This window comes from Hemitrygon akajei, chromosome 9 (genome assembly GCF_048418815.1).
Source record: "Hemitrygon akajei chromosome 9, sHemAka1.3, whole genome shotgun sequence".
Classification (NCBI taxonomy): domain Eukaryota; kingdom Metazoa; phylum Chordata; class Chondrichthyes; order Myliobatiformes; family Dasyatidae; genus Hemitrygon; species Hemitrygon akajei.
In genome coordinates this window covers 156,575,020-156,602,474 of record NC_133132.1, presented here as the reverse complement: position 1 = coordinate 156,602,474, position 27,455 = coordinate 156,575,020, and the positions used below count along the sequence as shown (strand labels likewise).

At 38.5% G+C, this 27,455-nt stretch overlaps 1 protein-coding gene across 1 annotated transcript in view; it reads right to left on the bottom strand.

The window, feature by feature from the left end:
• Positions 1-27,455, bottom strand: part of trdn (triadin) — a 507,565-nt gene that overhangs the window by 354,553 nt on the left and 125,557 nt on the right. The window contains exons 9-16 of the mRNA XM_073055375.1: positions 25,605-25,635; positions 25,223-25,317; positions 22,955-22,966; positions 22,551-22,622; positions 19,337-19,348; positions 16,981-17,052; positions 14,942-15,235; positions 13,207-13,266 (exon numbers count right to left, since the gene is read on the bottom strand). Of these exons, the coding sequence (XP_072911476.1) occupies positions 13,207-13,266; positions 14,942-15,235; positions 16,981-17,052; positions 19,337-19,348; positions 22,551-22,622; positions 22,955-22,966; positions 25,223-25,317; positions 25,605-25,635 (648 nt within the window). The remainder of the gene's footprint in view (positions 1-13,206; positions 13,267-14,941; positions 15,236-16,980; positions 17,053-19,336; positions 19,349-22,550; positions 22,623-22,954; positions 22,967-25,222; positions 25,318-25,604; positions 25,636-27,455) is intronic.

The window sequence follows — 27,455 nt, the reverse complement described above, 5'->3', positions numbered from 1 at the left end:
ACATACCTATTCTCCTCAAGCTCTTAATGAAATATAATCCCCTCTAGCACCTTCTTTGTAATGACATCAATATGTTGGTCCCAGGATAATCCTCAGAGATGTTGACACCCAGGAACATGAAACTGCTACCTTTTGCATTTCTGATCCCTTGTTGAGGACTGGTGCATATCCCCTCGATTTTCCCTTCTTCAGGTCCACAATCAATTACTTGGTCTTACTGATGTTGAGTTCAAGCTTCTTGTTGCAACACCACTCAACCAGTTAATCTATCTTGCTCCTGTATGCCTCCTCAACTCCATCTGAAATTCCGCCAACAATATTGGTGTCAACAGGATATTTACAAATGGCATCTGAGTTGTGCCTAATCACATAATTGTCGGTGTAGAGAGAGTAGAGCAGTGGGCTAAGCATGTGTCCGTGAGGTGTACCTGTGTTGATTGGCAGTGAGGAGGAGAAGTTCGTTCTGATCTGTGCAGACTGCCTTGCCAGTGAGGGAGTCAAGGAACCATGAAGGTATGGAGGCCCAGGTTTGGGAGATGATTGTTGGAGCTGAGGGTATGACTGTGTTGAAGGTTGAACTGTAATCAATAAACAGCAGCTTGATATAGGTATTATTATTGCCCAGGTGATCTAAGGCCAAGTGAGATTGCATCCGCTGTGGACCTATAGTGGCAACAGGCAAAATGCAACGAGTTCAGGTCCTTGCTTAGGCAGGAGTTACTTCTAGCCATGACCAATCTCTCAAAGCGCTTCATTACTGAAGATGCGAGTGCCATTGGGTGATAGTCTTTGAAGCAGGTCACCCGGCTGTTATTGGGCACTGGTATGGTTGTCACCCTTTTGAAGCGGGAGGAAACCTCTGGGCAATAGTGAGAGATTGAAGACATCCTTGAACACTCCTGCCAATTGGTCGGCACTAGTTTTCAGTCCCTTACCAGGTGTACCATCAGGGCTTGACGTCATCCCAGGGCTCACCTTCTTGAAAGATGTTCTGACATCAGCTTCCAAGGCAGAGATCATAGGGACACCAGATGCTACAATGATTCACACAGGTGTACTTTCAATCTCCCTTTCAAAGCATGCATTAAAACTTTTGAACTTATCTGGGAGTGAAGCATCACAGCCATTTATGATGGTAGGTTTTGCTTTACAGGAATTAATGGCCTGCAAACCCTGCCAGAGCCGATGTGCATCCAATTCTGTCTCTAACTTCAATTGGTATTGTTTTTCAGCCTTAAAATAGCCTTCCATAGGTCGTACCTGGACTTCCATAGTTCCAAATCACTTGTCTTAAATGCCACGGTATATTTCAAGTGATCGAAAAATCATATAAGATTGATATAAGGAGTTTATGTTGAGTAGGGAATGAGGCCAGGATGAAAGGACTTTCACACAAAGATTCATGGAAATCTGAAACATTCTACTCTAAACAGCGGTTGTCAACATGACAATTGAACAAGCACTAATGAAGATAAACTTTTATTTGGCAGAAGAAATGATTATGGAATCAAGGATTTCATGGCATGTACACAAAGTGTACAGGAAAGCAGAAAAGAAGTTTGTCTAAACATAAAAACATAAGAACATGGAGTAGGCCATCTGGCCCATTGAACCTGCTCCACCATTCAATAAGATTATCGCTGATATGGCCATGACTCATGCCTGCCATTTTCCCATAACCCTTACTATGCAAAAATCTATCCAACCTTGTCTTAAGTATATTAACTGAGGAAGCCTCCACTGCTTCATTGGGCAGAAGATTCCACAGATTAACCACACTCTGGGAAAAGCATTTCCTCCTCATCTCCATTCTAAATCTACTCCCCCGAATCTCGAGGCTATGTCCCCTAATTATAGTCTCACCTACCAGTGGAAACAACTTTTTTGACTCTATCTTATCTATCCCTTTCATAACTTTATATGTTTCTGTAAGATTCTTCTGAATTTCAGCAAGTACAGTCCCAGACAACTCAATCTCTCCTCATAGTCTAACGCCCTCATCTCTGGAATCAGCCTGGTGAACTTCCTCTGCATCACCTCCAAAGCGAGTATATCCTTCCTCAAGTAAGGAGACCAGAACGGCACACAGTACTCCAGGTGTGGCCTCACCAGTACCCTGTGCAGTTGCACCCTAACCTCCTTGCTCTTAAATTGAATCCCTCTAGCAATGAAGGCCAACATTCCATTTGCCTTCTCGATAGCCCGCTTCACCTGCAAACCAACCTTTTGTGAGGTTGGATAGAATGTAAAATAAAGTTGTTTGCTGTTCCTCAGTATGTGTGAAAACAGTAAGCCAAATTACCAATTTCACTTACTAGTATATCAAGGTGGGTTTAAGGAGTTCAGATACACCATAACTATGACATGATTGAACAGTAGAATAAGATCAAGAGGCTGAATAGTCTTCTGTTGTGTTTCATCACCCTTTCTATAATCCTGACAACTATGAGGGCTTCTCAGATACATTTAGTGATCACTTTATTAGAAACTCCTATACAGCTCATCGTTAATGCAAACACCTAATCAGCCAATCATCTGATAGCAACTCAATGCATTAAAGCATGCAGACATGGTCAAAAAGTTCCATTGTTATTCAGATTACACATCAGAATGGTGAAGAAATGTTATTTTGTGAGACTTTGACTATGGAATGATTGTTGGTGTCATCTGGGGTGGTTTGACTATCTCATAATCTGCTGATCTCCTGGGATTTTTGCATACAACAGCCTTTGGAGTTTACAGAGAATAGTGTAAAGTACTAAGAAATATATAGTGAGCGGCAGTTCAGTGTGTAAAAATGCCTTGTTAATGAGTGAGGTCAGAGGAAAATGGCCAGACTGGTTCAAGCTGACAGGAAGGAGGCAGTAACTCAAATAACCATGTTGAAGAGTATCTCCGAATACATAACACATTAAATTTTGAAGTGGATGGACTGCAGCACTAGAAAACCATGAACGTACACTCAGTGGCTGTTTTATTAGGGACAGGAGGTCTACAGCACCGTGTGTATATAACAGGGAGTTCTTCAACAACCATCTATTTCATGTGCATCAAAGGCTGCTTTGAAGGTTGCAAGTTAGGTCACTCAGCACTTGGAACACATAAGTAGAGCACTTCCCCTACACTCTGAATTCAATTACTCTTCAAAATGATGACAAGTGAATTTCACTGCCTTTCTTCCACAAGTGGACCTGCTGGAGTCCAATTTACAGGCCCTACTGACAATTGCATCACATCGGCCTTTGGATAAAGATTTCTCTTCATTTTCCATTGACAGCTGCCCTTCCTCCTTTCCAATATATCCAGTCAGACGTAGCTGACTACCAATTGAAAATTGCTGTTCTGTGATAGCAGTAAAGTTTGAAATTATATCCAATATTTTTCATATCTCCAACTTAATTTATTGAGACATCTAGGCTTGTAAGCCTCAGTGAGAGACAAATGAACTCCTTTGGCCAGAACTATGGAGTTCAGCAGCCAAGAGGATTTCTAATTTACTTGTGTATTGTGCTTAATTTATCTAAAATAATTTAACTAGAACTGAGTAAGCTTGCACCTATTTACAAGAATTAACTCCAAAAGATGCACAAGGCTGGCCAGTGCATCATCGACATGACTGATGGAAATTATGCTACTTCCAATAAATTGTATAACTGCAATTTTAGGAATGAATTAGAAGCATAGAATTCTGGAAATACGCAGCATGCAAGGCAGCATCCATGGGGAGAGAAATGAAGTTAACAGAATGAGTCAAGGATTTTTCACCAGAACTGGTGAAATTAGAAATCAGATGTTTTTCAAATTGCAAAGGAACAGGGTTGGAGAGAGAAGAAAAAGAACGTTTGTGGTATTCCAATTCCATTTCCTGACATAGCATGTCCCAGCGTGAGTTAAAAAGCAGTGATGGTAGGATTAGAGAATTTCAGTTAATAAAGGAAATTGGGGATTATATTAGGAAAAAAAGGAAGGAAGCATACATCAGGTATGGGAAATTGTTATTAAGTGAATCCTCTCAGGTCTATAGAGGGTATAAGAGAGATGCGAAGGAAGCATTAAGGAGGGCAAAAGGGAGGCATGAAATGACCCTGGCCAACATAAATAAAGAAAATTCTATTTTTTAAAATATAGATATACCCAGAAGTTTCTTAGGAAAAGAATAGATCACATCAGTATTCGCCAGGGACCAGGAATGGGAAGATGGAGAGTGTTAGGAGAGGTGCACACAGATAGCTTGGAAGATGTATGTATTAATAATGAGAGTTTGTGTGAGATATGAACACATATTAAGGCAGAAAAACCCTCAGTGTCTGATGAAATCTATACACAGGAGATAGCTGCTGGGCTCTGACATCCGTGTCATTTTAGCTACAGGTGAAGTACCAGAAAACTGGAAAGTAGCTAATGTTGCTTCCATACTCTAGAATTATAGGCATAGGCCAGGAAGTAGGCTGATAAGCTTCAGCCGCAGCAAAATGATTCAAAAAAATATTGAGGATAGGATTTACACTCAGTTGTAAAGGCAAGGACTGATCGGGGGAGACAGCAAAGAAAACGGCTGAAGGATGATTGTAGTTAGGAGCAGAATGTCCAAGGTTATACATTGCATCAGGGGGATAGGAAGGTAGACAGGAGTGGCATGGCTCTGCTGGTGAAGACGGCATCAAATCTTTAGAAAAATGTGACATAAGATCAGAAGATGTTGAATCCTTGTGGGATGAGTTAAGAAACTTCAAGAGTAATAGGACTCTCATGACAGTTTTATACAGGCCTCCAAACAGTAGCTGGAATGTGGACTGCAGAATACAACTGGAAATAGAAAAGGTGTGTCAGAAAGGCAACGTTATGATAGTCATGGGAGATTTCAACACGCAGGTAAATTGGGAAAATTAGTTTGGTAATGAATCTCAAGAGAGTGAATTTCGTGAGTGCCTACAAGATGGCTTTTTAGAGCAGCTTGTCGTTGAGTCAAGTAGGGACGAGCTACACTGCATCGGGTATAATGTAATGAACAGGAAATGGTTAGGGAGCTTGAGGCAATGAAATCTTTAGGAACCAGTGATCACAATAGGATTGAGTTCAACTTGAAATTTGATGGGGAGAAAGTAAAGTCTGATGTAGCAGTATTTCAGTGGAGTAAGGGAAATGAGAGAGGAGTTGACCAAAGTAAATTGAAAGGAGATGCTGGCAGGGATGACAGCAGAGCAGCAATGGCTTGCTTGAGTTGTTGGGACAAATGAGGAAGGTTCAGGATAGATGTATTCCAAAAACAAATAAATACTCAAATGGCAAAATAGGACAGTTGTGGCTGACAAGGGAAGTCAAAGCAAAGCAAAAATTAGCAGGACGATGGAGGATTGGGAAGCTTTTTAAAACCTACAGAAAGCAACTAGAAATAATCATTAGGAGGGAAAAGGTGAACTATGAAAGCAAGCTGGCAAACAGTAGCAAAGTGGATAGTAAAAGCTTTTTCAAGTATATAAAAATTAAAAGAGTGAATACAAGATTTCTAGAAAATGAGGCCAGAGAAATATTGATGTGGGACAAGGAGATGGCAGATTAATTAAGTGAGTGTTTTGCATCACTCTTCACTGTGGATTACACTAGCAGTGTGCCTGGTGTTGAAGGGTGTGAGGAAAGAGAGGTGAGTGCAGTTACTATTTATTACAAGGGAGAATGTACTCAAAAAGCTGAAAGATCTAAAGATCTGAAAGTCACCCAGACCAGATGAACTGCACCCTAGGGTTCTGAAAAGGTATGGTAGGGATTGTGGAGGCATTAGCAAATACCATTAACACTTTTGTAAAAAGGAAATTATAGACCAGTTAGCCTGACCTCAGTGGTTGGGAAGATGATGGAGTCAATTGTTAAGGATGAGGTTATGGAGTACTTTGTGACACAGGACAAGATAGGACAAAGTCAGCATGGTTTCATTAATGGAAAATCTTGCCTGATGAACCTGTTGAAATTCTTTGAGGAGATTACAAATAGGATAGATTAAGGGGATGCCGTGGATGTTGTATATTTGGATTTTCAGAAGGCCTTTAACAAGGTGCCACACATGAAGCTGCTTACCAAGTTAAGAGCCCATGGTGTTGCAGGAAAGTTACTAACATGGTTAGAGCATTGGCTGATTGGTAGGAGGCAGTAAGTGAAAATAAAAGGATCCTTTTCTGGTTGGCTGCCAGTGACTAGTGGTGTTCCTCAGGGGTCAGTATTGGGACCGCTTCTTTTTATGCTGTATACAGTCGGTCCTCTTTATCCGTGGGGGACTGGTTCTGGGACCCCCCGTGGATACCAAAAACTGTGGATGCTCAAGTCCCTTCACTTGCAAGTCAATGGAACTAGGCAGATTGATGGTTCAGCATGGACTAGATGGGCTGAAGGGCCTGTTTCTGTGCTGTAATGTTCTCTGATTCTAGAGCTAGAAGCATATGTTACAGTGTACTTATTAAAAAGGATACTTCAACATAGAAAAATCTCTCCTTCACATGGCAGGCTTAAGTAATTTTAAGCCAATTTTTAATTCTGCGTGTCATTTTACTGCCTGTGTTAAGTTAAAGTGTTTTCTCCAGGGAGATAAGTCAAAGTTTTACTGCAGCATAATTGTCTGCATCACATTCAACCATCCGGGCCAGAATAATCATTATACTGAGACTAAAATGAAAGTGGTCAATTATAAAACCCCTGACCAAACTTTGCTTTCATCTATCATTTCTCGGGTACTTTGCAATCATCAAGGAACCATGTCCGTCAGACCTGCTTGTCAGGCCAATTACTTTCAGATACTGAAGCATTCATATTTGCCAGTGAAGTGGTCTGCTATAAAAGGTGAGTCACAATGGATGCTGAAACCATAAATCAAATCTATTCAAACCAATCTTGTCAGTTTTCAAAAGTCCTTCAGATGTAAATTTTTAACAAATAGAGAAGGAATCAATTTTGCTTATTAGTGTTACTGTGTGTAATTTTTTTTTTAAAAAAACTGCTGTGACAACTAGGATAAATTCAGAATATATTTTTGAAAACTTGAAAATAAAAATTTCAGAAATACCATGATGGTTTAAACTGACATAACATGAAATGAGATGCCAATTTCCTGGTGTGAAGATTTATCTCTGCAAATTAGGATGAATTCTAAACATTTTTTGAACCCGCTTGAAAATAAAGAGTTCAGAAATACCATTGCTCTAGATGACCAAAACCTAGGGTTCCCAACCTTGGTAAATGGTAGGAGTCAATGGCATAAAAATGGTTGGGAACCCCTGATCTAAACTGATGTAACTTCAGTGCCAATTTCCTGGACTGAAGATTTATTTTCATCCTTTATTTTGTATTTTTTTTTTAGTTAAACTGGTTACTAACATTTGTGCTTATCCGTAGACAGATATATATCTGGCCTTGGCTATGAGTAGTTAACTATTTTACCCCCTGATCCCGAGAATTATTTAGTGTCACTCTCATTCCTGTCAGAGAATTGTAGGTTCATGTCTTTCAAAGACCTGGGCACAAAACCTTAGCTGCTGTCATGAGCAAGTGCTCCAGTGACACAGATGTGCCATTCAGATGAGCTGTTAAACCAGAACCCCTCTAGTCTGAAGAAGAGGAATAAAGAAAACCCTGACATCCCAACGAATGTGCATCCCTCAGTCAATACCACCAAAGCAGATTAACTGTGGAGCAGCAGGTCCCAGGAGCTGCCTTCTCATTGGATCTGAAACATCTGGACAGCAAAGATGCATACATCAGGATGCTCCTTATCTACCATTGCACAGCATTCAATACTGTCATCCTCTCAAAACTAATCAATAAGCTTCAAAGCCTTGGCCTCGGCACCTCTTTGTGCAATTGGATCCCTGATATCCTCATTTGCAAACCCCAGTCAGTTCAGACTGGCAACAACATCTCCTCCACCATCTCCATCAGCACAGGTGCAGCACAAGGCACGCCTTACTTCCCTGCTCTACCTGCTTTACACTAATGACACAGTGCCAATGCCATATTCAAGTTTGCTGATGACATCCCTGTCGTAGGTCAAATCAAAGATGGTGGCGAATGAGCATATAGGAGGGAGGCTGAAAATCTGCCTGAGTGGTAGCACAACAAACTCTTACTCAGCAAGACCAAGGAGCTGATTATAGATTTCAGGAGGAGGAAACCAGAGGTCCATGAGCCAGTCCTCATCGGGCATCAAGAGGCGGAGAGGGTCAGCAACTTTAAATTCTTCAGTGTTGTCAACTCAGAGGACTGTCCTGGGTCCAGCACGTAAATGCAATTATGAAGAAAGTACGGCAGTGCCTCTGTTTCCTTAGGAATTAACAATGCTTCAGCAAAGTATATAAAACTCTGAACATAGATATATAGATTTGTGTTGGAGAGTAATTTGACTGGCTGCATCAGAGCCTGGTGTGGAAACACCAATGCTCTTGAAAAGAAAATCTGACAAGAAGTCATGTTTATAGCCCGGTCCATCAAACGTAAAGGCCTACGCACCATTAAGCACATCTACACGAAGCGTTGTCACAGGAGAACAGCATCCATCATAAGGGAACCCCACCACCCAGGCCATGCTGCTGCCATTGGGAAGAAGGTACAGTAGCCTCAAGACTCACACAACCAGGTTCAGCAACAGCTATTCCTCCTCAACAATCTGGCTCTTGAACCAAAGGAATAACTTCACTCAACTGAAATGTCCCCACACCTTTGAACTCACTTGTGGTAACCTGATCTCCGATGAATAATATTTATTGCTTGTTTGTTTATTATTAATTTATTATTTATGTACTATTATTAATTTTTTGCATTCGCATATTTTATTGTCCTTGTCACACTACTTGCATGTCTAGATTGGTGCAGTCTTCCATTGATTCTATTATGCTTATTATTCTTTTATGGATTTATTGAGCATGCCCACAAAAGTGAATCTCAGAGTTGTTTATGGCGACATATATGTACTTTGATAATAAATTTACTTTGAACTTTTGAACTTGAAACTATTCAATATCACATCCCTCTTTGTGAGAGTGACTACACCTCATTTGCTGGATGGTGTTTAGGAATGACCTGAACACATTTTAGGCAAACCATTGATATTCTTCCATGAACAATATCCTGGCTTGTGTGCCTCAGTGAGCCAGAGAGCTATGTTGGCTGGAGTCAGGGCTTTATGCTTTGGCTCTAAGTAGCGTCACCCATGTCAAAACAGTCAAAGGGTAGAGCTCAAATCTTCAAGGTTTGGGAGTTCAGCTCAGGGCTAAAAATCCTGACTGGTAAGACAAAATTGTTACGGAAACTGCAATGAAGAATCCTTCTACATCAGAGTACGATGATATTCCTGAGTCTCCACCCGGGATTTGCATGACTGACGGCAGTGAAGACCGAGGAAGCTACTGACACGGTGAAGGAAGCCCTGAACACTACCAGAGATGAAGGACCTTCATTGTTGCCCTAAACACCAGGCAGTAAGAAAGTGTGAAGGAAAATAATGTACAGGCTAAAATAAGGTGAAATGTTAAATAAACTGACCTGTCACCTCCAAGTTGCTCTTTCATTTGATGAGGTTAAATTAAATACACATTCCTCTTAACCCTTACTCCTTGATACAACCTCTCTCATCAAGCCATCACTGTATTCTGATCATTTCCCCATCTTCAGATAGATTAGGTCAAAACCACCTTATTCCCCCTTGTAGCCTGCACACCTGCCCTTCCTACATATAATTGAAATCAGCTTTGCTACTAGAAGTCTCTCAAAGTTTAGTGATTAGCTTGCTTCAGGCATGCCTGCATAGTGTCAAGAAAGCTCCTACCTTTTAAGCCATGAAGTCTAAAACAATTGATGTTCAGCCAATGATCAACACACTCATATTGCTGAAGGAACTCAGCAGGTTGGACAGCAACTGATGAAGGGCCTTTGTCAGACACGTTGACTGTTTATTCCCCTCCGTAGATGCTGCCTGACCTGCTGAGTTCCAGCAGCATTTTGTGTTCGTCACTCAAGATTTCTAGCATCAGCTATATCTCTTAGGTTAATTGATTTTCTTTCTTTAAGGTTTGAGTAATTATATTCCTTAGCATATGTTAATAACATTCCATTTCCTTCATATATTCTCAGCCATTTCTTATTAGTTTCCCTACACTATTTTGAATTTAAACAAACTCTGGGTTGATTGCAATATACTGTATAACACAACCAAAATAGCAAAAGCAAGCTTATTCTTTGACTTATAAGTGATCAGTTGCCCAACATTATTTGCAAACAAACAAGACGACTGAAGGGTTAATGGAGCCATGCAGCAGAACACATCATCATGAACCGTATGAACATGATTTGAACAATGCAGATGCAGCAGTTACACGAGTTAATAATTTTTTTCCAAATTGTTGCATGAGAACCGGAACATTTGGAGTGAGTATTTAGGTGGTTTAGGTAAAGAAATCAAACAAAACATCAAATCATGTTCATATTCAAACTTTATTTGTAGCTGAAGCTAATTACAAAGCTTGTCATTAGAAACTCCAATGGCTTACAAAAGTCTGAATAATTAATATCAGTAGCAATGTCTTTATAATTATTAAGAGAAATAATTGATTTTTTTAAAACATATATGTATAAAACTAAAGGTCCACATCTATTCAGAGCTTTAAACCTTCCTTCATTATCATAGCAACTCCCAACAAAAAGCAATTTTAAAAGAAAGTGGCCAGGGTGTCCATAGAATCTTTCTCTATTTCAACGTCCTGTCCTCAATGATTTGGCTGCACTGTGTTTGCCCAAAGCCAGATGGACTGATGTAAGGCCCAAGTGGTGGAACAGAGAGAAGTGTAGAGAGGGCTGACACTGCCAAAGCAGACCATCTGGGTATCAGGGTAATTATTAAAAGATGGAGTTAATTAAAGAGTTCCACTGATATGCCAGGGTTGATGGGGGCCAAGTTTTACTTGGGTGATCCATTAGAAAAGCCTTGCTCATCCAATCCTCGTGGTAAATTTAAAAGTAAAGCTAACTTTACCAAACCATTATAAACCTGATTACCATATGCCCAAGCACAAATCCATTATTGTTATCATAATATTATGTAACCTTGGAAAGTAACTAAAATCCAAAGTACCACTGACCAATTATGCATTGATAATTTTTTTCTCTGCCACAGAAGTGTATGATGTCAAGGTCTGTGGGAAATCTCAACTGTCCACAATATAGATGAAGAGAACAAGAGGATAATTCTACAGACTGCACTAGGTCATAGACAAATAGAATAGCGACTAAACTGACTAAAACTGACACTTCTCACAAGTATCAAGACACTTTTTGGCAGCTTTCTGTTCTACTGGCTAAGCCTTAACATAACTCATTTTGACACCCCTCTAAGTGCTTAATCCAAATTTAAAACTGAATGCAATACAAAAGGCATCAAACTTGATGCTCATGCTATATTTAATATTATTATTAAAATGTCATGTTCCAGATGCAGAGTCACTGCTTAAGATAATTTTTAGCGTGAATGCTATAATTATTTCATTCACCAATACCTAAAAATATGAATTTCTAAGAAAAATAGAAATCTGGTGCATCTAAATGAGTGCAGTAGGTAGTCTTGTTAGGAACTGTAAGATTGAAAGACTCCTGTCTTTCAGGAGTTATGGGATGGGGGTAGCAGCCAATGAATACAAACAAGAATCAGACTTCAACTGAGGACACAGATAGCTGCATGACTACACACCATAGCCTTCAGAGTGCAACATCTCTCTACACTGTGGTAATCGAAAGCTGTTTTGAGTGTCTGGAGTCCAATCACTCTTTCCCTTGTCAGTTCAGAAATGCTCCCAATGCAAATAAAAAATTCTACTGAGTAATTTACCTTCATCTGAAATGTTGAAGTCAGAACTTTACTTAATCATCTGCTGTTATCTTTGTGCTTTAAGAGTATAAAATCTCAATGTAACTTGACTTCATATTTTCCAGAGTTTTCCAATGAGGGATTCCTCTGACATTCCTGCTAGCCTTGCTGAATAAAGACCTTCTACATTTAAAGCTCCATTTTCTGCGAGGCACATTCAAAGTCACAGCAATACACACACAACCATTTAGGAGGTGGAGGAGCTGTGTGGTAACTACAAGAAAGAGTGGGGCCAAGAAGAAGAGGATTCTGAGCAAGCGACAGAACTATGCAAAAAGATTAGCATGTCTCTTGTAGGCCTCAAGAGCAAGATAGGGTTTAGGAAGGACATGTCATGTGGAATATCCAAAGGATCAGGAATAAACATGGGATTTTCCTGAATGTGAACAACTAAATGACCCTGGAATCTTCAACAATGATAACACTTAGTCTAATCTCCCACACAATGTTCTGAACAGTTAGTTGAGTGATAAACAATGTTATTCCTTGACTAGTTACCGGCCCATACAGACAAATTACTTGTGCTTGATCAAATTGATGGAGTGTTGCAAATTGACACTGGTTATTATCACATTAGACTAAAGAAAATTTGTATTTATTTTTTGTTGAAAAATGCTGTATTATATGATTGAATTTCAAGATCTATGTATCCAAATTTTAAAATATGTTAACATCTGCAAAATAAAGAAATTATTAGTTCTTGGAACTCATTAATTAGGCAAACTGTGTTTCCTCAGCCAAATGTGCAATTGCTGCTTTTGCAATGTGGAGCAGAAAATGGCATTTCACTGCCCAGTAAGTCCAAATGACAGAGGAGAACAGAACAACTTTTTCTTTTCATCTCTTTCTATGTCACAGTTAGTGATAACAGTTGAATTAAGAGCCAGCAATGAATGTCAAGTGAATTTGTTTGAATTATTTAGAATGGTGCAACCAATGTTTTAAAAAGTATTCAAATTCTTGCTGTGCTACATCTGCAATTTTGTTTGTTAATCTATCTAAGGCTTACAATCCCAATATTTAATGATGTTGTTTATATGTGGCAAGATCTTTTTAAGATCCTTATGTCAATCCAATTAATATTTAGCGAAAAATGTGAAAAAAAATCTCATGCAGGGCTGGTCTTACAAATTAATTCTTTTTCTACATGGGAAAATTAATATCTGGATCACTCAGGATGATTTCAAATGGAAATATTTCCAATATTGGTCATCATATAAGTGTTAGAGATTTCCAAGTTAAACAATGACAAATGGTGTGAGGGGGAGGAGTCAGATTTGGTTAGAAAGGTTATAAGGATGTAAATGTACCTGGATATATAGTCCCAAGAGTGTACATGTCAATCACATAGCGACAGAACTGATACTGATCTGTCAGGGCAGAAGGAAAAGAACAGCAATGAAGACAATGCGCAATGAACAGGATGAAATTGAGGGGAAGGGTTGGGTATCAGCTTCAGCTGTAAAGTGTGATGGAACAAACAACTTTGAACTCTGCCTCTACTTCCATGTAAACGAAACACTTACACATGCATTAACTTAGCATCAAATGTGTACTTGTGTTTCATTTTCTCGGACTCAATTTTTTCCCTTCCTTTGGGAGAGAACGGTTTACAGAGGTTTCAATTCATATAAAAAGAAATGTGGGGAACCAGAGAATAACTCTTCATTTGGGTTGTTCTTGGGATCAATAAAGAAGAAAAATATGTCCATCAGGAATGTGATTACATGACTAATTATTGGTAACATTACGCTATTTCTGAAATTTAGGGAAATTACTATTGAAAGATATATAATGGCAAACTTATACAGAGATTTTGTTGTGACAGCAACCGGCATCAAATCATATGTGGTTTTTACATGAACTCATTTTATTGGGATTCTGCTTGACACTATTGACAATGCTGACACACTAAGATGAGTAATTGAGAACTGTAGGTGCATTCTTGGTGCAATAGGACAAGTTCATTTTAGATTGGTAATTTTCATATTGTCAGTGTTGATTGACATTGTCAATCATTGACAAAACATTCCCTAGCAAAGTGTTAAGTTTCCACCAAAATCAGCTGCAGGCGGAAAATGTCTTTTAAGTGGAAGTTTCAGCAAGATTGAGAGCTGATTCCTGAGTTACAATGTCCTGCTCTGCACTCAAACATAATTATATTATTGGAGAATTACCAGAGGCATGCTAATTTTCACTTTTCACTCCAGAGTGTCTTTTTGGATGTTTCAAAATGCAGAACAAATGCTGGCATTGCAAAATGCATAAAGTGTTATTCTGACAAAGAATCAGGTACTTCCAAGAATCTTGAATTTGATGAGATCAATAATGAGCTTTACAAGCTTAATTAGCAGGCTATTTTGGTAGTTAGCAATAGCGTATTTTGATTGCGAAATTATTCTTCGAATAGTCAAAAAGGTTAGGATAAATTAAATGTTCATTTCTTTTTAACAGCAGTACATTTGCCCTCTGTAAAACAACGACAATGCCTATTATTGATGTCACTGAATAGATTTCATGCTAGTTGAATAGTCATGCTAGCGAAGTGTGCTGAAAGGAAATTTTCTTTTTCCTTTTGATCTGTGATGGTTGGAACTAAGAGGCTATGAACCATGCCATACTTAAGATATCTAATGAGTTATATCCAAAAATCTTTTTCACGGTGATCACAATGAAAGGCATAGATAGACCCTATTACAAGCTGTCGGTTCACTTTGATTTTTGTGTATTTGAGTTATATAGGTGAGGCTAAGATAAAATCTGATACTCAGTGCAAATAAACAATTGGAAAAAAAGCACTGTCTTTTCACAGTTATATTAATCCTTTCTTATGATTTTGGTATAAATATTATGAAAAGATCATTGATTTTTCTTATATCACAAAATCAAAGTAAAGCCAATAGAAACATCAATTTTTTTTGCTTTGGACAGTTAGCATCTATAAAAATTGCCTTTAAGCCCCATACTTTCTCTTTTGATGTTTCTCTGTCACCTTACTTTGTATTTTATTGCTAACATTTTTTTTGTAAATATTTGTCTTTTCACCTTTATCTTTTGTTTTTTGCTTCACTTCTTTGGTATCTTTCACTTTTACTTCCTTTTTGCTTGTTTTCTCAGACTTCTGTTCACTGGGCCCCTTCTTGTCTCTCTTTTCACCTCTCTGTTCTGTTTCAGTCTTGAGTTTCTCATGTGCTTTCTTTACTTGAATCTTTGCCTTTACTTTGTCTTCCTGAGGTTTTCTTTCTGGTTTCTTGGCTTTTTCTTCCTTTTTCTCCAGTTTTATAATCTTAAGCCGTTTCTTCACTTTTTCTTCAACTTTAGTTACTTCGACTTTTTTATCTACTGGGAAAAAGAAGTTTTTTTTCTTTAAGTGGCCTATCTCATTTAAGCTTCTGAGTCTTCAACAGAAAGGATTTACAGGCAACTAGGATTCAAAGTAATTTTCCGGAAATAGTGTGCATGTAAAATTGTATGTCCTTGGGTTTTGCTCAGGGGAAATGTTCTTGGGAGCTATTTAATGTCTCATGGTAATAGTGAATTACTCAGTGGAATGATAAAATGTTGATGCACATATTTGATTCTTAGAGCTCTTCTGATATTTTCAGTTATCTCATTTTAACTATCAGGTTAACAACCACACTGATTAGGCACAATAACACTTGTATCTTATTCTCCATCTGCATACTTACAGTTCAAGTCTCTAAAGGCAATTCCAAAACTAGTAATCGGATTGTGTCCAATTCCTTCATTGTAAAACCTTATCAACAACCTCTCTGTCTTCTTTCGTAAAAGAATTAATACTAAATTAAGTTCATTTTTATCAGCACAATACAGGGAAAATCCAGCCCCTTGAGTGTTCTGCCACTCAATTAAATGTTGGCTGAATTACATTTACCTGCTTTTGTTCTGAATCCCTTGGTACCCATCACCAAAAATAAATCACTCGATCTCAGTCATGAACATTTTAATCAGCCCTGCATTCACAAGCTATTAATGGAGAGAGTTCCAAATCTCTATCACCTAATTGCACTCCTAAACACCCATGCTCTAAATTTTACAAGTGTGCCGAATTGTTCTGAATTAATTTTGCCAAGCAACACACTTCTGAAAGACATTTAATTCTCAAATGACTAAATCTGCACAATTACTATTACAATATAAAATCAGATCATTACTTATAAACATACAATTTCAATGAACATAAAGCTGAACTATTGTAACAAGGCTTATAGATCTTCCTTTTAAGTTTGAGTGATTGTGCGCTTCTGAAATCCATGTTTCCTTCCTATATTTTATGAGCAAAATTGATAGGGCAATAGGTAAATCTATGGGTGAAACTGGGACTAGTCTGTGCATATGAAATCTTTTTAATGTAATTAATTATATGATGAAATGTAGAAGTTTACCAATGTGTATGGGAGGTTAATTAGAAACTGCTACAAACATATTATACCAAGGATATAGGGTAATAGATTGTTATGGAACATTTCTGTGGCAGAACTATATAGAAAAAGCTTTATCTTATTCAACTCCAGAACTGAGTAGAACAATCAGCTGCAATGCAGATATTGGCTATTTCATAGAATAGTTACAAGGTCCACTTGATGCAACCTTGGAATCTTGTGATCTGCTACCTAGGGATGCTTGCAGCTCTTGTTGACAGAAAAAATAATGTTCTTACTTACTGCCTAAAAACAGTTACCAGTAGGTACAGTGTTCATATCTCCCCATGCAGTATTTACAACAAGGGTTCCCAACTCGGGGTCCGTGGCATCAAAAAGGTTGGGAACCCCTGATTTAAAGTCATATACAGGCAAATTATATTCTTAGAATTTGAACAAAACTATTTCATTTAAAGAATGAATAATGATCTTGATGGGAATAAACATATGACGTTTCGAGCCTCAGCACTAAATATAGATGCTGTCTGACTTGTTGAGTTCCTTCAGCAGTTTGTGAGCATTGCTCAGGATTTCTAGCATCTGCAGAATCTCTTGTGTTAATGATGTTGATGTTTTGTTTTCTCCTACACAAGGAAGCTACAAGCATTTCTTTGCCTTTTACAGGTCCTGGTTGGAGTTTACCTTTCAACGGAGCTTTTTGTTTCACTTCTTCTTTTACTTTGAGCTTCTTCTCCGGTTTCATTTTTTTGCTCTCTGTGTTAGTGAAAGAACAAACATTGAGGTTGAGAAAAGATGAAAAATAAACAACAAAAGCAATATTGTTGTTCAACTACATCCTCCCTCTGCAAAAGCATAGAATGCAATTTTTTCACTGTATTGCCTGCATCATTATGTGTTCCTATGAAACAGTTCTGTCAGAGTTGTATCAAGGTTAAGGGACAAGTGCAACTCAGGGGTGTGTGCTTAGCCCAATGCTCTACTCTCTCTATACCCGTGACTATTTGGCTAGGCATAGCTCAAATACCATCTATACATTTATTGATGATGCAGCCATTGTTGGCAGAATCTCAGATGGTGATGAGAAGGTATACAGGAGCAAGATATTCTAGCTAGTTAAGTGGTGGCATAGCAACAAACTTTCACTAAACATTAGTAAGTCCAAAGAGCTGAAGGAGGACTTCAGAAAAGTTAGAACTAGGGAACAAAACCATTCCTCATAGAGTGATCAGAAGTGGAGAAAGGGAGCAATTTCTGGTTCCAGGGTGTCAATATCCCTAAGCACCTAACCTAGTTGCAACCTATTGATGCAGCTATAAGGAAGGAAAGAAGAGGCTATACTTCTTTACAAGTTTGAGGAGATTGTCACCTAAAACACACAAAAACTACTACAGATGTACCCCGGAGAGCATTCTGACTAACTGCATCAGTCTCTGTTTGGGAAGGCTACTGCACAGGAACAAAGTAAGATGCAGAAAGTTGTAAGATCAGTCAGCTCCATCGTGGGTACTAGCTTCCGTAGTATCCAAGACAGCTTCAAGGAGCAGTGCCCTAAGAAGGGGACGTCCATCATTAAGGACACCCACCACCCACGTCAAACTCTTTTCTCATTGTTACAGTCAGGGAGGAGGTACAGGAGCCTGAAGGCACACTGTCAGCAATTCAGGAACAGCTTCTTCCCCTCTAAATGGACATTGAACCCACAAACACTACCTTACTACTTATTTTTATTTATTTCCATTTTTGTCTACTTATTTTAATTTAAGTATTTAATATACATATGTATATAGAAATATAAAGCTGTGCTGAACATGTCCTTAGCTGACAAATTACCTAGGGTTACCCATAGCCCTCTGTTTTTCTCAGCTCCATATACTTCTCCGGGAGTCTTTTAAAAGACCCTATCGTATCCGCCTCCACCGCCGTCACCGGCAGCACATTCTAAGCACTCACCACCCTCTGTGTAAAAATCTTACCCCTGATATCTCCTCTGTACCTGCTTCCAAGCACCTTAATACTGCACCCTCTCGTACCAGCCATTTTAGCTCTGGAAAAAAGCCTCTGACGATCCACATGATCAATGCCTCTCATCATCTTATACACCTCTATCAGGTCACCTCTCATCCTCCTTCACTCCAAGGAGAAAAGGCCGACTTCACTCAAACTATTCTGATAAAGCTTGCTCCCTAATCCAGGCAACATCCTTGTAAATCTGCTCTGCACCCTTTCTATGGTTTCCACATCCTTCCTGTAGTGAGGCGACCAGAACTGAGCACAGTGCTCCAAGTGGTATCTGAACAGGGTCCTATATAGCTGCAACAATACCCCTCAGCTCTTAAGCTCAATCCTACAAATGATGAAGGCCAATGCACCATATGCCTTCTTAACCACAGAGTTAACCTGCGTAGAAGCTTTTTGTGTCCTATGGTCTCAGACCCCAAGATCCCTCTGATCTTCCACACTGCCAAGAGTCTTACCATTAATGCTATATTCTGTCATCATATTTGACCTACCAAAATGAACCACCTCACACTTATCTGGGCTGAACTCCATCTGCCACTTCTCAGCCCAGTTTTGCATCCTATCAATGTTCCTTTGTAACCTCTGACAACCCTCCACACTATCCACAAAACCGCCAACCTTTGTGTCATCAGCACATTTACTAACCCATCCCTCCACTTCCTTATCCAGGTCATTTATAAAAATCACAAAGATTAGGAGCCCCAGAACAGATCCCTGAAGCTCACCACTGGTCACCGGCCTCCATGCAGAATATGACCCATCTACAATCACTCTTTGCCTGCTGTGGGCAAGCCAGTTCTGGATCCACAAAGCAATGTCCCCTTGGATCCCATGCCTCCTTACTTTCTCAATAAGCCTTGCATGGGGTACCTTGTCAAGTACACTTATTGTTATTTAGTTTTTCTATATTTAGCATGTATTGCATTTTACCGCTGCCACAAAGTTAACAAATTTCTCAAGATATACCGTTGATTAAACCTGATTCTGATTCTGAAATACATTGCAAGTTTCTTCTTACCTAGTTGTGGAGCTGTAAAAAAGAACAAAATAGGAAGATGATTATTTTACAAGTAATTAATCTGCTCCAAATATTACCCTTAATTAAAACTCAGAAATAACTTAAATTCACATGATCAGTTTTTCTTAACCATTTTTATAAATAGGTGTTTTATAAGAGTAAGGATGTTAACTATGCAAACAACATATAATAATGACCATAAGAATTCATCCAGCCCTCTGAAATACTGACATTTGAACATCGCTCTTGTGAAGGACAGCACATCATTTTGATATCAATTGATTTTATTTAATCTGTTTATAGAATATTTGTTCCCAGTGTAAGATCACCTATCTGTTCAGTAACTCCTATTCCCACATCCAACTTGCAGTAACAGTTCTCACCAATACCACCTGTTCAGTAGTTCTCACTTTCAGCTTCCAGCACAACATCTAACATAAATACTGAGTTACTATGCATAATCATGCTGAAAACTGATGAATAGATAGATAGATAGATAGATAGATAGATAGATACTTTATTCATCCCCATGGGGAAATTCAACTTTTTTTCCAATGTCCCTTACACTTGTTGTAGCAAAACTAATTACATACAATACTTAACTCAGTAAAAAAATATGATATGCATCTAAATCACTATCTCAAAAAGCATTAATAATAGCTTTTAAAAAGTTCTTAAGTCCTGGCGGTAGAATTGTAAAGCCTAATGGCATTGGGGAGTATTGACCTCTTCATCCTGTCTGAGGAGCATTGTATCGATAGTAACCTGTCGCTGAAACTGCTTCTCTGTCTCTGGATGGTGCTATGTAGAGGATGTTCAGAGTTATCCATAATTGACCGTAGCCTACTCAGCGCCCTTCGCTCAGCTACCAATGTTAAACTCTCCAGTACTTTGCCCACGACAGAGCCCGCCTTCCTTACCAGCTTATTAAGACGTGAGGCGTCCCTCTTCTTAATGCTTCCTCCCCAACACGCCACCACAAAGAAGAGGGCGCTCTCCACAACTGACCTATAGAACATCTTCAGCATCTCACTACAGACATTGAATGACGCCAACCTTCTTAGGAAGTACAGTCGACTCTGTGCCTTCCTGCACAATTATCTTGTTTGATTGCCAAAAACAGTCCTTACATATCATGTGTAAATAAAATCCTCTGGAAGAGATAGTTGTGAATCTCCTGAGCACCATACTTTATATGTATGCCTAACATCGCCTCGATTCTAACTGATTCCGCAACCTATAGACTAACTTTCAAGGACACTACAGCTTGTGGTCTCATTAATTATATATTTACTATTGTATTTATTATTATTGTTACTTTTTATTGGCACAGTTTGTCTTCCTTTACAGATTGGTTGTTAGTCGATCTTCGTGTGTAGTTTTTCATTGATTCTATCGTATTTCTTTGTTCTATTGTGAATGTCTGCTAGAAAATGAACCTCAGTATAATACAATATATGGTAACTTTGAAAACAAATTTATTTTGAACCTTAATTTTGACTCAGTGCTCTAAAATAATGCTAGATAATATTATATTCACATATTTTATAAATGGCCTCACAGTATAGGCATGGAAAAGAAAGCTAGTATATCTCTATTCCAACTGAGGAGCCAATCTCCACTCGGGTGATCAGTGATAACTTGCGACATAAAAACCAAAAAGGTGGAAATACTCAGCAATACAAGCAGCATCTGTAGAAAAGGATTTTGTATAATCTAAGACCCTGTTTTTAGATAAACATGGTTCTGAAGTGTAGTCACCATACATAGAACATGTTCCCATTAGTTTTGAAGAGATCTGAACTACAGATTGACTTGCCCAATTCACAATTTCCCTGTCTCTCGAAGAGGGTTCCACATTGAACTGGATTTCTTCATGCTGCATGTTCTGGTGCATAATACCAAGTTAAACTGAGAAGCAAAAGCAGGAGTAAAATCAATGAATACCATTTGTTTACTGCTGAGTGCCAAACGCACCCGTTTTATTTGTTCCATGCACTGCTTATCTTTGATTGTCCAGTCCAAAGAGCTCCAACACATAGAATATAGCATCAGGAAAAGAGTGAACAGTCGACTTTTCAGCCTGACACCCTTCATCAGGACTGGGATGGAAGGAAAGAAGTCAGAATAAGAAGTTTGGGAGGGCAAGAAGAAGTACAAGGTGGTAGGTGATGGGTGAAACCAGGTGGGGGCGGGGGAGGAGTGAAGTAAAGAGCTGGGAAGTTGATTGGCGAAAGGGATAAGCACCTGGAGGAGGGGGTATCTGATCAGGGAGGACAGAAGAACATGGAAGAAAGGGAAGGAGAAGGAGCAGCAGAGGGAGGCGATGGGCAGGTAAGAAGTGAAGATGTGAGATGGAAGCAAAAATGGGGAATGGTGAAGGGGGGATAATAAGCAGAAGTTTGAGATGTGATGCCATGAACATTGATTTCTCGAAGATGTCATGAACATCAGTTTCTCGAACTTCCAGTATTTACCCCTGCCCTTCACCATTCCTCAATCCTGTTTTCTTCTCATACCTCTTCTTACTCGCCCATCACCTCCCTCTGATGATTCTCCTCTTCCCTTTCATAGACTCCTACAGGCATATTATTCCAAGGACAGAGGGTGAAAGATTCTGATAGATTTTTGTGGCCAAATTATTTGGAAAAATCTCATTTTATTCAACTCCAGAACTGAGCAGAACAATCAGCTGCAATGCAGATATTGGCCATATCATGGAATAGTTACAAGGTCCGCTTGATACAACCTTGGAATCTTGTGATCTAATATCCTGGGGTGCTTGCAGCTACTTGTTGGCAGAAAACAATGTTCTTGCTACAACCAGTAGGTACAGTGTTCTTATATCTGCATGTAGCATTTAGAGCAGGGGTTTCCCAACCAATGGTCTGCAGATCCCTTAATTAATAGGGGTCCATGGCATTAAAAAACAAAAGATCCTTGATTTAAAGGCATAGACAGGTGAGTTATATTCTTGAATTTGAAGAATATTATTTCATGTAATGAATGAGAATGAACAAATGGTGTTTCAAGCCTCAGCACTAAATATAGATGCTGCTTGACTTGCTGAGTTCCTTCAGCATTTTGTGTGTGTTGCTCAGGATTTCAAACATCTGCAGAGTCTCTTGTGGAAACGATGTTGATGTTTTACTTTTGCCTACGTAAGGAAACAAGAAGCATTTCTTTGCCTCTGCAGGTCCTGGTTGGAGTTTACCTTTCAACGGAGCTTTTTGTTTCACTTCTTCTTTTACTTTGATCTTCTTCTCCGGTTTCATTTTTTTACTCTCTGTGTTAGTGAAAGTACAAACATTGAGGTTGAGAAAAGATGAAAAATAAACAGCGAAAGCAATAATGTTGTTCAACAACATCCTTTCCCAAGAAAAGCCAACTCTGCTAGTAATAGTGTGCAAAAACGTCTTTGAAGCATCAAAATCTGACTTAATTTCATCATGAATGGAGAACAGTCATTTAAAATGAAAATCCAATAAAATGCCCTGGTAGAAAAGTGCAGAATACAGTACTTTTGCTTTATTGCCTGTATCATTGCATGCTCTTATTAAGCAATACTGTCAGAGTTGCATAAAGTTTAAAGAATAAGAGAGATAAATTTCTTCTTACCTCGTGGCGGAGCTGAAAAAAGGACAACAAAAAGGAAAGTGATTATTTTACAAGTAATTAATCTACTCCAAATATTACCCTTAATTAAAACTCAGAAATAACTTAAATTCACATGACTAGTTTCTATTTAACCATTTTTACAAGAGTAAGGATGTTAACTATGCAAACAAGATATAAAAATGGCCATAAGAATTCAGTCAGCCCTCTGACATTCTGCCATTTAAATGTTGTTCTTGTGAAGGGTTGCACTTAATCTGGATTTCAATATATTTTATTTAATCTGTTTATATAATGAAATTATATTGTCTGATCACAAACATTGCCAGAATGTTCAGCTGAATGGCAGTGAACCAGAATATCTGTTCCCAGTATAAGATCACCTATCTGCGTAGTAACCCTTTTCACCACATTCGATTTGCAGGAATTGTTTTCACCAATACCATCATATTCAGCCCCCAGCACATCATCTGACATGAATACTGTGCTGCTGTGCATAATTGTGCTGAAATCCGGTGAATTATTCTGCTTGTTTGCAAAAGAAATCCTTACATATCATGTGTAAATAAAAACCTCTGGAAAAAAAATATTTATGAAATTCCTGAACACCATATACATGTTTAACATCAGCACAACTCTAAGCTGGTTCCACAACCTACAGACTAACTTTCAAGGACACTACAAATCATGTTCTCATTATTTACTTGTTTGTTTATTTATTATTGATATTTTTATCTGCACAGTTTGTCTTCTTTTGAACATTGGCTGTTTGTCTTTTTGTGTAGTATTTCATTGATTCTACTGTATTTCTTTGTTCTACTGTGAATGCCTGCAAGAATATGAATCTCAAATTAATATATGGTGACATATACATACCTTGATAATAAATTTACTTTGAACTTTGATTTTGACTGAACGCTGTAAAATGATGTTTGACAATATCACATTTATGTATTTTATAACCAGCCTCATTGTAACCTCAGGATAGGCATTGAAAAGAGAATAAATATATCTCTATTCCAGGAAACTGGTCAATCTCCACTCAGGTGATCAGTGACAAGTTGTAACATAAAAACCAGAAATGGTGGAAATACTCAGCAAGTCAAGCAGCATCTGCAGAAAATGAGTTAGTAACGTCTGAGACCTGTTTTTCAGATAAACATTGAAAAAGAGGAGGGGTGGTTATTACCAGAAATACAAGGAATAATGGCATATACATTGATTTTTCAAACTGCTGGTAATTACCTCCCTCCTCTCCTTCACCATTCCCCATTCTGGTTTCCCTCCCACACCTTCTCTTCTTACCTGCCCATCACCTCCCTCCGGTGCCCCTCTCCCTTCCATTTCTTCCATGGTCTTCTGTCCTCTCTGATCAGATTCCCCCTTCTCCAGCCATTAATCTCTTTCACCAATCAACTTCCCAGCTCTTTACTTCAGCCGCTCCCCCTCACCTGCCACCTTATATATCTTCTACTCCTCCTCCACTTTCTAATTCTGACTACCCCTTTCACCCCCCCACCCCACCCCCCCACTTTCCAGTCCTGATGAAGGGTCTCAGCTGAAACGTCGACTGTGTGGGATGTTAATCAGAAAATTCTACGGACATATTAGATCAAAGACAAAGGGTGAAAGATTGTGAGAGATTTTTGTGGCCAAATTATTCAGAAAAAGCTCATTTTATTCAACTCTAAAACCCAGCAGAACAATCAGCTGCAACGCAGAAACTGGCCATATGGTAGAATTGTTAAAAGGTCCATTTGATGCAATCTTGGAATCTTGTGCTCTACCATCTAGGGATTGTTGCAGCTCTTTGTTGGCAGAAAAAAGAATAATGTTCTTGCCTACTGCCTAACAACAGCCACCTGTAGGTACAGTGCCCATATACACCCATGTAGCATTTAGAGCAAGGGTTCCCAACCTGGGATTTGCAGACACATTGCTTAATAGAGGTCCATGGCATAAAAAAATAGTTTGGAACCCCCTGATTTGGAGATGCATACAGGCTAGTTATATTCTTAGAATTTGAATTAGATTATTTCATTTAAAGAGTGAAGAATGATCTTGATGGGAATAAATAATGACGTTTCAAACCTCAACACTATAGATAGATGTTGCCTGACATGCTGAGTTCCTTCAGCATTTTGTGAGCATTGCTCAAGATTTCTAACATCTGCAGAATCTCTTGTGTTAATGATGTTGATGCTTTGTTTTCACCTACACAAGGAAGCTACAAACATTTCTTTGCCTCTGTAGGTCCTGGTTGGAGCTTACCTTTCAACGGAGCTTTTTGTTTCACTTCTTCTTTTATTTTGATCTTCTTTTCTGGTTTCAGTTTTTTACTCTCTGTGTTAGTGAAAGTACAAACACTGAGATTGAGGAAAAATGAAAAAGTAAACAACGAAAGCAATAATGTTGTTCAACAACATCCTTTGTCAAGGAAAGGCAACTCTGTTAACAATGGTGTGCAAGACTATCTTTGAAACATCAAAATCTGGTTTAATTTAATCATGAATAGTAAACAGGCATTTAAAATAGATATCCAATAAAATGTTTTAATAAAAAAGTGCAGAATACAATTCCTTCACCTTATTGCCTGTATCATTACATGCTCTTATCAACAACACTGTCAGAGTATAAAGAACAAGAGAAATACATCGGAAGTTTCTTCTTACCTAGTGGTGGAGCTGAAAAAAAAAGACAAAAACAAGGAAAATTATTATTTTACAAGCATATTAATCTACTCCAAATATTATCCTTGATTAAAACTCAGAAATAACTCAAATTCACATGATTAGTTTCTACTTAACTATTTTTATAAATAAGTGCGTTACAAGAGCAAAGATGATAACGATGCAAACAACATATAAAAATGACCATAAGAATTCAGTCAGCCCTCTGAAATTCTGCCATTTGAACGTTGTTCTTTTGAAGGACAACACCTCATTTTTATTTCAATAGATCTTATTTAATCTGTTTATAAAATGAAATCATATTGTCTGATCACGTGCATTGCCAGAACGTTCAGCTGAATGGCGGTGAACCAGAATATCTGTTCCCAGTAACCTATCTGCTCAGTAGCTCCTTCCCCACTTTCAATTTGCAGGAACAGTTTTCACCAATACCATCTGCTTAGTAGTTCCCTCTTTCAGCCCCCAGCACAACATCTGACATAAATAGTGAGCTACGATGCATAACTGTGCTGAAAACCGGTGAAATGTCCTGATTATTTGCAAAACAGGCCTTGTATATCACGTGCAAAATAAAAACCTCTGGAAAAGATTGTTATGAAATCCCTGAGCACAATAGTCTTAACGTATGCTTCACAGCAGCACAACTGTGAACTGATTCCACAACCTGTAGGCCAACATTCAAGGACAACTCATGTTCTCAATATTCATTAATTAATTATTTTTTTATATCTGTGCAGCTTGTCTTCTTTTGCACTTTGGTTGTTTGTCCATCTTTTTGTGTCAATTTTCATTGACTCTATTGTACTTCTTTGTTCTACTGTGAATGCCTGCAAGAAAATACATCTCAAGGCAATATATGGTGGCATAAAAATTTACTTTGAACTTTGATTTTGAAACAATGCTGCAAAATGATGTTAGACAATATCACAGGTACATCATTTATAACCAGCCTCAATGTAACCTCAGGCATGGAAAAGAAAATTAAATATATCTCTATCCCAGGTAGCTGGCCTATCTCCACTCAGGTGATCAGTGACAAGTTGTGACATAAAAACCAAAAAGGTGAAAATACTCAGCAAGTCAAGCAGCATCTGCAGAAAAGGATTTAGGATAATCTAAGACCCTTTTTTTTTTGATAAACATGGTTCTGAAGTGTAGTCACCATACATAGAACATGTTCCCATTAGTTTTAGAGATCTGAACTACAGATTGACTTGCCCAATTCACAATTTCCCTGTCTCTCGGAGAGGGTGCCACATTGAAATGGATTTCTTCATGCTGCATGTTCTGGTGCACAATACCAATTTAAACTGAGAAGCAAAAGCAAGAGTAAAAACAACATATACCATTTGTTTACTGCTGAGTGCTAAACACACCCGTTTTATTTGTTTCATGCACTGCTTATCTTTCACTATCCAGTCCAAAGAGCTCCAACACATTTAACATGCCATCTTGAGAAGAATAAACAGTTGACATTTCAGGCCAGGGCCCTTTATCAGGACTGGAAAGGAAGGGGTGAAGTCAGAATAAGATAGTGGGTGAGGAGGCAGAATAAGTGGCAGGTGATAGGTGAAACCAGGAGTGGAGGAGGGGTGATATAAGAACATAAGAACATAAGAAATAGGAGCAGGAGTAGGCCATCCGGCCCATCGAGCCTGCTCTGCCATTCAGTAAGATCATGGTTAATCTGTCCATAAACTCAGCTCCATCTACTTGCCTTTTCCCATAACCCTTAATTTCCCTACTATGTAAAAATCTATATAATTGTATCGTAAATATATCTAATGATGAAGCCTCAACTGCTTCCCTAGGCA